At 51.8% G+C, this 9252-nt stretch overlaps 2 protein-coding genes and 1 long non-coding RNA gene across 3 annotated transcripts; 1 reads left to right on the top strand and 2 right to left on the bottom strand.

Annotated features, from left to right (window-relative positions):
• Positions 1-5: 5 nt before the first annotated feature.
• LOC150018261 (uncharacterized) lies at positions 6-1364 on the bottom strand. The gene is made up of 3 exons (XR_016508576.1): positions 1335-1364; positions 837-1008; positions 6-194 (listed from the first exon to the last, which is right to left on the bottom strand). It is a non-coding gene; the product is annotated as an uncharacterized LOC150018261 (long non-coding RNA).
• Positions 1365-1875: 511 nt separating this feature from the next.
• On the bottom strand, positions 1876-6890 carry ARFIP2 (ARF interacting protein 2). Its single transcript, XM_090264412.1, has 8 exons — positions 6597-6890; positions 5665-5805; positions 5314-5410; positions 4486-4604; positions 4087-4308; positions 3390-3547; positions 3073-3247; positions 1876-2644 (listed from the first exon to the last, which is right to left on the bottom strand). The coding sequence occupies exons 1-8, from the start codon at positions 6744-6746 to the stop codon at positions 2489-2491; spliced, it is 1218 nt and encodes a 405-aa protein (XP_090120538.1). The 5' UTR covers positions 6747-6890; the 3' UTR covers positions 1876-2488.
• TIMM10B (translocase of inner mitochondrial membrane 10B) lies at positions 6786-7601 on the top strand. Its single transcript, XM_090264424.1, has 3 exons — positions 6786-6935; positions 7142-7237; positions 7424-7601. The coding sequence occupies exons 1-3, from the start codon at positions 6897-6899 to the stop codon at positions 7595-7597; spliced, it is 309 nt and encodes a 102-aa protein (XP_090120550.1). The 5' UTR covers positions 6786-6896; the 3' UTR covers positions 7598-7601.
• Positions 7602-9252: the final 1651 nt, after the last annotated feature.

Raw genomic sequence — 9252 nt, 5'->3', positions numbered from 1 at the left:
TCGGCACGGACCTCTGGGCGGCGAAGGGTCCCAAGGTGGAAAGGCAGTACCCAGAGCTCTGGAAGGGGCTGACAAAGTAAAAAGGTGGGGAGACTTTATTCGGTCGTAGTTGCCTTGCGAGGAAATGATGGTTCAGACCATCCAGCGACTCCCTTCCACAGGCCAAAGACCAGAGCAATTCTCAGAATCATCGCCTTGTGGAAAAGCAGCCCCGGTGGAAAATAATAAAAATGATAACAGTTAACAGGGACTGAGCGTTTATATTGTGCCAGACACATAACGAATCACTTTGCATATATTACCTCCTTTAATACTCATAATGTTAATAGGTAGCTTCTTTCATTAGCTGTGTTTTACTGCGGAAGAAACTGAGGGCCCGGCTCCCCAGACATTAACCATGATCGCTCAGCTAGAAAGTGGTGTATGCAGGATTTGAGCTCTGCGCTTAGGTCCTGCCTCCAAGTCACTTGGAGATTCAGTATCTTTCATGTTGAGAAGTCCCCAGTGGCTCATAAATGCGGTGTGTGTGTGTGTGTCTGGGGTGTAGTTTGTGGGGTGGCCACCCTTCCCAAATAATCAAGCTCCAGTCAGATGACTGCAGCTGACCAAAACTCAGGAAGCCTGCCTGGGAGATGCAGTGCCTGTGACAAAGGGCAAAAATGGGCTGCTGCTGGATCTCAGTGCTACAAAAATCTGCTGACTGGGTTGTCCCCTTCCTCCATCCCTCCACACAGGTAGGGGAGAATGCTGAAAAATCCTGGAGCTCTCCTTAGCTAAGGAGCAGAAGTGATGGCACCTGGGCTGTAAATTAAAGCGCTGCTGGGGAACTTGCTCACCTCAGACAAGGTTCAGATTTGGGCTCAACACCTGGTTGCAGCAGGGGCCCTGGAAACTGCCCCAGCCTCTTATCCACCCGAGTCCAGGAATCCAGCACAGGTGCTCCAGTTCTTGGGATGTGCCTCAGACAGGATTCATGCTTGCTTTGGAGGCTGGGCCAGAGCTACTAGACTACCCAATATAAGGGAACTGGGGTTTGTATTGCACTGTTTTAAACCTCACACGGACTACTTCCCCAACCCTAGATTTCTCCTATACAGTCCAACTTCTGCTGAAAAGGCATCACAACTTCCCTTCTTCAAAAGGCAAAAGTCCTTAATTGGCCTGAAAAGGCCTATTGTGATCTCTTACTATAGTAGCTATAGTACCTTACCTCTGTAGTCTTCCTCTAGTTACCCCCCCGCCCCCCAATCTTTCACTCCAGTCAAACTCAGGGCCTTCATGTATTGGCCTCAGCCTAGGATGCTTTCCCCTACACTTTCTGGCTGTCCGCTTACCCTTTAAGTCTCAGCTTTCACATTGACGTGCCCATCTCCACCCCAGTCTAGGCTAGATGTCCCTCCTCTGTGCTCCCATAGCTCCCAGTACTTCTCTACCCTAGTACTTCTCACTGTATTGTAGTTGCCTGGTTACTTGTCTCCATCTCCCAATAGACCATAAGCACTGCGGGAAGGGACCATGTTTTATTCACTGATGGCTCCCCGGGGTCTAGTGCAGTGCCAGGCAAGTAAAAGCACTCAGTAAATATTTGCTGTATGAATGAATGTATGATGAAGGTCAGCAGGCCTGACCCCCTCAGGCCCTGTGTTCTTAAGATCCATAGCTATCTTGGTGCTGGCCTAAAGGGCAAATCAAGATTTGGCTTGAACTGTGCTTCAGGGAGAAAAGCGGGTCCTCAGACTGTTCTTGAAATCTGTATCTTCAGTTGTCTGGCCTCAGCTCTTCAGATTTGACAGGATTTTGGTGTACTATTAGACTGAGCATTTCTCTACCCAGCCCACCCTCCTAGAATCCCCCACAAATTGACCTCACTGGGCCTGCTTTTATGAAAGGTTTATTCCTAGTGCTAGGTCCCAATCTTCCAGGGCTCTAAGCACAATTAAACTGGGTGGGTAAGTGAGGGGAGGCCCATTCAGATGCAGGGCCAGAAACGGGTCTCCCCATTATTCCCACCGCCTTGGTCCCAGTCCCTTTCTCTGCAATGGGCACGCATAGAGGAGGGACGAAGGGTATTGGAGGCAACATCATTGGCCCAGAGGAGCCCAAGAAGAGCTGCCATTGGCTGACAGGGCCTTTTGAGGCTCTGCCATTGGTCAGGGGGCATACCCCAGGAGCTGGGGATAGGCCTGAGGAGTGATGCCATTGGCCAAGGAGTAGTTTTGTCATAGCCTTTGGCTGTGGAGTGGAAGGAAAAGATCTGGGAATGAAGCCCAGTGTCCAGGAAGATAAGGGACAGGGAAGCAGCCGCTGGGACTGCAGGCTCCCTCCCTACCCACAGCAATGTGGGAAAAATTGGTGTCAGGTCCCAGTCAGAGAAAAGGAGCCCAAGCCAGAGGGCAGGTGGCAAGGGATGTCCTGTGTCCGATCACCCCCACCCTGGGACTGCCCCTCCCAGTGTCCTTCTTGAAAGCCAGCTTGGGCTGGGAGCGGCTCACTGCTCCTCTAGCCAGGAGGGCTTCTCAGCTCCTGGAGGCCTCAGCTTGATGTTGAACTGCTGCAGGGTCTGCTCCAGTTGTTTCTGGTTCCCAGCAAAGTAGGCGGACACAGCATTGTGGAAAAGCAGCAGCTGCTTGTGCATCACCTTGATCTGGGGGTCCAGAAGATCAGCTGAGGCTGGACTCAGATGCCCTTCTTGAGGGGCTGAGCCTGAGCCCAGACCAGGGGCACATGGACGGTCTCTGATGGTGCTTTTGGGTGGGGGCTGAACTCCACCAAGGGAGTCAAAGGAAAAGGGTTAATCTGGTAGGAAAACCCTGACTTGGTCTGGGGTTCTGCTACCACACACAGCTCAGGGCATGATTTTTCTGTCATGATCCTGGAACCAGCAGCCAATTCTTCAATAGAAAAGGGTCATGGATTGGAAGGAGGGACACCAGGAAAGGTCCAAGGGTAAAGAGAGGGTAGGGGAAAATCCCACTCCTTAGTTAGGCTGCATTTCCCCATTCATTGATGGGGTGGGTGGGTCAGTGTTACAGATGGGAAAGTGGGCTGGGGTCAATGGGGTGGGGTTGGCACCTTGTTTTCTTCCAGGAACTTGAGCTTGATGGCCACATCTCCCCGCAGCTTCTCATATTTGTCCCGATGGGCCTGGAAAGTGGCCTGGGCACTCTCAAGTCGACCACGCGTGCCTGCATCCCGGGGGCCTAGGCTCAGCTCCTCTAAGTCTGTTCGGTAGGCATCATATTCCAGCCTGGGGAGGGGTGATAGAGGCTCATCTCCACCCCTTTGTCCTCCACATTCTCCTCTCCTTGCTTAATTCTTATGTCCCGAATCTCAAACTTCCACCCAAGCCAGCCAACTCCCAAAACCCTAGGTCCTGCCAGTGCCCACACCTGGCAGCTTCATACTGTTTGACAGTCATAAGTGTGTCTTCCATGGTCTTGGTGACCAATGTGTTGATGCTAGAGACAAAGAAGTTTACAGCCCCTAGCAGTGTCTCTCCATTCTTGCACAGCAGCTTCTGTGTCTCTGCATTGTAGCCAAATTCCTCCTGAGGGCAGAAGGGAGGGACAGGCCTTAAAAAAAGAGTCCCTACCAGACTGGAGCTGTAGGGCCCATCATTCCCCTCTTCCCCAGGGAGAAAACAGCCATCAAAACTGAAACAACCAGGAACTGCTTCCAGTAAGGCTCTTAGTCAGAAAATTAGTGGGACCACCCTAGGGATGCCTGGGATGGGAATGTGGGGGTGGGATTCTCAGATAAGTTCACAGGCCTAGAACAGAGAAAGCTAGGGCAGCAGGCAAGGGAGGGGCTCTGATTAGGCTGAGCATTAAAGGCATTCTCACCAATGCAGAGAAGGGTTACTCGTGAGGCACCTTATGTGCCACCTCCCCCATCCCCTCCAACTTCTGGACCTCTGTACAAACCCTTAGGCTGCCTCCACAGGTGAGTGCTGCTGGGGGCAGGGCTGGGCCCACCCTGGAGGGGTTCTCCCTCTGGGCTGCAGGAGGGAGGGAGGGAGGCTGAGGGGTGACTGCCTGGGAGGGCCTGGGCCCAGTCCCCCCACCCTCTTTGGCCTGGCTGAGGCACCTGAAGCTCCGGAGACTTCTGGCTGAGGTCAGCAAAGGCGTCACCTAGTGCATGCTGGGTCTGCAGCAGGCTGTAGAGGTGGGCTGTCAGTGCCCGGCCCAGCTGCAACACACTCTCATACTTGCGCTTCGTCTCACGCAGCAGCTCAATCTGCAGCTCTAGTTCCAGGTCCACAGTCCGGGAGCCTCGGCCAAACCGCTCTGATAACAGCTGCTTTGTGCACTGATTGGGAAGTGGGTGAAGAAGTCAGAAACCCTAGCACTCTGCCCCCACAACAGGTATCTACCCCCAGCATACCCAGGCTCCTTGTCTCAGCCATAGATGGAATATTGGGATCTGGGAAAAGGAAAAAAGGTACCCAGGGGAGTTTGGGGAAAGGGAGAGGTGTTTGAATCCCACCTTATATGTGTTGATGCCCCATTTCTTGACAATGTCAAACTTCTCTCCAGCGATGCCCCGAGCTACCTCATCTCCGGGGCCAGCAGGAGTGCCACTGTGAGATGGATGGCGGCCAGACCCTAAAGGACCAAGTTCTCTGACACCAGTCTCTCTCAGAAGTATGTGGTTCCACCCATACTTCCCTCCCAGCACCTGAAAATGGCTTTCCTGAAGGAGCAGAAGCTAGAGATGATTAGATTCTCCTACTCACTAGGAGAAACCCATATCTTGTGCCCTGAGACCCAACTCCAATATATATATGGCCTCCTTCTGAAGTGGTGGTGGGGATAGGAAGGGGAAGGAAGGAACTGCTGGTGTATAGGGGCAGAGGAAACAAGGAAATACGCTGAGTGTGGGGTGGGAGGTCAAGGATGGTAGGCCTGATCACAGGGAACCCATGTGCCATTCCCATGTGGAATCCCAGTCAGTGTGAGACTCAGGTATGTTTGTTCCTCTAAAGTTGAGAGTGTGAAGTAAACCTCTGAGAAGCCTCATAAAGTTCCAAATCAGCATCAAGCTCCAGAGCAAGGGGAACCTCTGTGGAAGAGTTCTTAACTTGATTCAGGCAGTGGCAGCAGAGCAAGGGTGCAGCTCAGGGGAAATGGCAAATGAGAGCTGTTGGACAACTCTGGGAACTGGCCTTGGGGTGAGGAGAGTCCACGGGGTTCTTACTAGCAGAGGTTTCCAAGACCTCTAGAGATAATTCAAGCTTTCTTAGACATATCCTATGTTCCCCAGAATCATTCTTCTCCCCCTCTCCACTCAAGCTTCCGTTCTGATCATTCATACCTGTGGGGATGAGTCCATCACCAGAGCCTCCATAGCCACCAGACACAATGCTGGTTTCATTGAGGTTGGGTCCTGACACCATCACCTGCTGGAGGTCCTACAGGCCAGAGAAGAGGGGGGCTTCAGGAACATAGGGGAAGCTGAAGCATTTTGGGAGTGAGGACAAGCTTGGATTGAAGCATCATAGGGAGAGCACACAGGGGAACTCTGCACAGAATCAGAATGAAGATTTGTGAAAAGATTGAAGGGAGTCAGGTAAGTTAGGGAAGGCTACTGGAATAGAGTGACAGCCCAGGGTGTGCAAGCTGGGATTCCTAAATTGAAACAAGGAGAAGAATCAAACAGAAGCACCTGCTCCAGACCATCATCCTCAGGAAGCTGCCCAGCTTCGCCATTCCCATGGATAGGGATCTCCATTGTGGCTGCCTTCCCTAGGATCCCGTCCGTCATGGCTAGGGAAGGAACTGGAGTCGGCGTCTCCACCCCAGCGCCCTGCAAAGCCCAACACAGACAGTTCTGGAAACTGGCCAAGACCCTGGAAGAGAAAGGTCTCCCCCACCATTTCTGAGGTTGCAGAGGTTGTCTCGGGGCTTGAGAGTTCTGGAGTTTGGCTACCACTGCTTTCCTCAGGTAGTATATGCATCTCTTCCTTCCGAGGTGCATAGTTTTACACATGCACACCCAGGCCTCAGGTGTCTTCTCATGACCCTCCAACCGCACCAGGACTCCGGTGATCATTCATGCATTCAATCACTCAACAGACACTAGTGAGTGCCATGCACTACTACTACATGCCATGCACTATTTGAGGCCATGGAAACAGCAGTGAACAAGACAGATAAAGTCTGTATTCTCTCAGAGCTTATCCCCATGCAGGTGTTTCTCCCCAATAGGAGATGGACCTCTTTTCAGGGTTCAGGTATATTATCCACTGCTTGGTCTTTCACACACCCCTTTAGAGTTTCTTCCCCTTTTCTTCAAGTGATCTTCCCCTCCTCCATCCCGTTCACCTTCTTTTCCTCCGCCCCCCACCCCCACCCCCCAGGCCTTAGTTGAATCAATGTGTGTGTGTTCCTGGTCTCTGGGAAAAGCCTCCTTTTTCCAGCACATAGGTGATCCCTTCCAAAATTAGTTCTCTCTCCCCAGGTGTGTTTCCCAGCTCCTCCAACCCCATACACCTGGACATCAGGTGTGTCCTCATCATCCCCTGGGCTCAGGGGTATCTTGCCCTCAGGACAGGTTCATGCGTTGAAACTGCTCTCGACCAAGTATGCCCCTCTCACCTCGGGCGGGGCCGCTCTTCCCCTCGGGGCGCCGGGCCCGGGCCGCGCGGGGACCTCTGGCTTCAGTTCCCGTCGCGATCCTAGCAGCAGGTCAGGGAATCGGCGGAAGTGACGTCCTCTCCCGGGCAGAAGAAGCCGGCCACGTCGCATATTATAAGGGCGGAAGTGACATTAAAGCTGGGGGGGCAGGGTGATCCTTGAGCTAACCCCCTCAATCCCTGGGGATCGGTGAGAGAGTACTTCCGGGGCGTTACCGAGAGGCTGTAAAGGAAGTGAGGTCGGGCTTGCGCCTGTGGCTGGATGGAGCAGCAGCAGCAGCAGCAGCAGCAGCTGAGGAACGTGAGTAGCAGCTAGAAGTGGCTTCGGGGACTGACTTCGGGCTCGCATTCTCGTCCGGAGGGCGGAGACCCCGGAGAGCCAGGGATCGGAGGGGCTGGGGACATTGGGCTGTGGTGCGCGGTCCTGGGAAACTTCTAGGCGGCGCGGCCTGGAATTGAGGGTGCGGGCTCCCTCACCTCTGAGTTCTTGGTCCCCTTCTCTCCCAGTTGCGGGACTTCCTGTTGGTCTACAATCGGATGACGGAACTCTGCTTCCAGCGCTGCGTGCCCAGTCTGCACCACCGAGCTCTGGATGCTGAGGAGGTGGGGCACCGAGCAGGGAGTTCATTCTTCCTCAGTTAACCGTAGACTGCTTTCCTCCTCCCCCCACTTCCCTTTCCTTCGGCCAAGGTCTTTCCATGACCCTCGCCCCTGGGCTGGGATGGGAAGGAAGGAGGCGGACCTGACCGGACCCCTTTGGCCTCCGCTTTCACTCGGTCTTCCTTCCAGGAGTCGTGTCTGCACAGCTGTGCTGGGAAGCTGATCCATTCCAACCACCGTCTCATGGCCGCTTACGTGCAGCTCATGCCTGCCCTGGTACAGCGCCGCATCGCAGACTACGAGGCTGCCTCAGCTGTGCCCGGGGTCTCTGAACAGCCCAGAAACTCACCGTCAGGCAGCTAGCCAGCCCCAGGAGGGGAGGCCCTAGGTGGGCCTCCCACTGAAGGAGCCGTGGACCGCGAGCCCTCCCACTGAAGGAGACGAGGACCGTGGGCTGGGTGAAACCTGTATATACAGAGTGAGGGGTTGTCTGAGAGCTTGGGGTACTGTTGCTCCTTTTCGTGGAGTAATAAACCCGCTTTTATTCTGTTTGGTGTATGTGTTCTGGGCAGGGAAGCTTTGCCCACTTTATTATGGCGATGCATATCTGCTGGCTTCAACCCTGGCAGCAGAGAAATTGCCTTCTACGTGTAGAAGGAAAACCTCAGCATTCATTAGCAGGCACCTGGTTAAAGCATGGTCTGTGGGTACAGTTTTAAGATTGGTAGTAGCCAAAGAAGGTGGTTCCTGGCCAGGTGAGAGGGAAATGGGAGCTCTGTGTAGCTGCCATTAACTGGATCTGTCTGACTTTATGGCTCACTTGTGAGGCAGGGATGCATTCATTCGTGTGTGTGTGTGTGTGTGTGTGTGTGTGTGTTGTGTCTTACAGGAAGGAATTCTGTCCTATTTAGGGAAAGGAGGAGATAATCTAAGAACAACAGATCAGAAATCACAGGGGTTTTAGAGACTACCTCCTTATAAGTCAGTAACACCAGAACAGATGAAACTTGTGAGAATTCTGGGGTGTTTTGAAACTAACCATTTCCCCAAGTTGTTACTTTTTGACTATTTTATGTCTTCCTGAATATCAGTAAAACAAAGGAGGTCTTTGTGCTTGTCTTCAGGGGCAGTCAGAAAGAGGGAAACTTGGGGGACCATATTTTGCCATATGGTCAGACTTGAGAGAAAGAAACCCAAGGGAGACGTAGGTCGTGATGGTTATGCAAAAGAAGGGATAAAGCGAAATCTTCGGGACCTCTTTAATGTTTACTTTAATATCTCACTGCTTATTTATAATCTAATTCCAGCTCTTCCACCCTTTACCCCATGGTGTTCCCACTGTGCCTGTTTTGTGATTTTCTAGTTCCAGCATATCCATTCTTTTTTATTGCCCACCCACTTTGTGGAATTTACTTCTGCGTTCAGCAGTGTCAATGCCCTATCACTCCACACCATTTTATGGCTGCCATTGTGTCTTTTTTGTATCGTCCCAGCTGTTTAATATTTTCTGTTCCTCCATTCAAACTGCTAGAGAAAAACATAGCTGTATAATGAATGCCACTAAATATTTAAGGTTTTCAACTTCAATCAAGCCCTCATTATCAATGAGCAACCCTTTGTGGGTTCCTAGTCTGTTCACCTTCCTTAATCACCATGGCAGTTATTGACACCTTCACCACTCTCCTTAATCCCCCACCTCACCCCATCAGGTGACCATGTTTCATTTTCACAGAGGAAATGGAAGCTCTTAGACATTGCTTCCCATAATAATAAAAATAACTTCTTACAACCACTCACAAAGCACACAGTTTTCTCCCTTGTACAATCTCCCTTGTAGAGATTGAAATTCTCTTAATAGCAGGCCCTGTATTAAAATACAGATCTGACTTTAAAATCTGTCCTTTTTACTATACCAGGCTACCTATCAAAATAATATCTATTGAGCCCCTACTTTGTATAGGTTCTGATGTTGGTATGTCATGCTTTACCTTAGTCTTTATAACAACTGTAAGTAAGAT

Source organism: Furipterus horrens, unplaced genomic scaffold, assembly GCF_987537825.1.
Source record: "Furipterus horrens unplaced genomic scaffold, mFurHor1.1.pri manual_scaffold_2, whole genome shotgun sequence".
NCBI lineage: Eukaryota > Metazoa > Chordata > Mammalia > Chiroptera > Furipteridae > Furipterus > Furipterus horrens.
The sequence above is the reverse complement of the archived record's forward strand: the minus strand, read 5'-3'. Positions and strand labels throughout refer to the sequence as shown.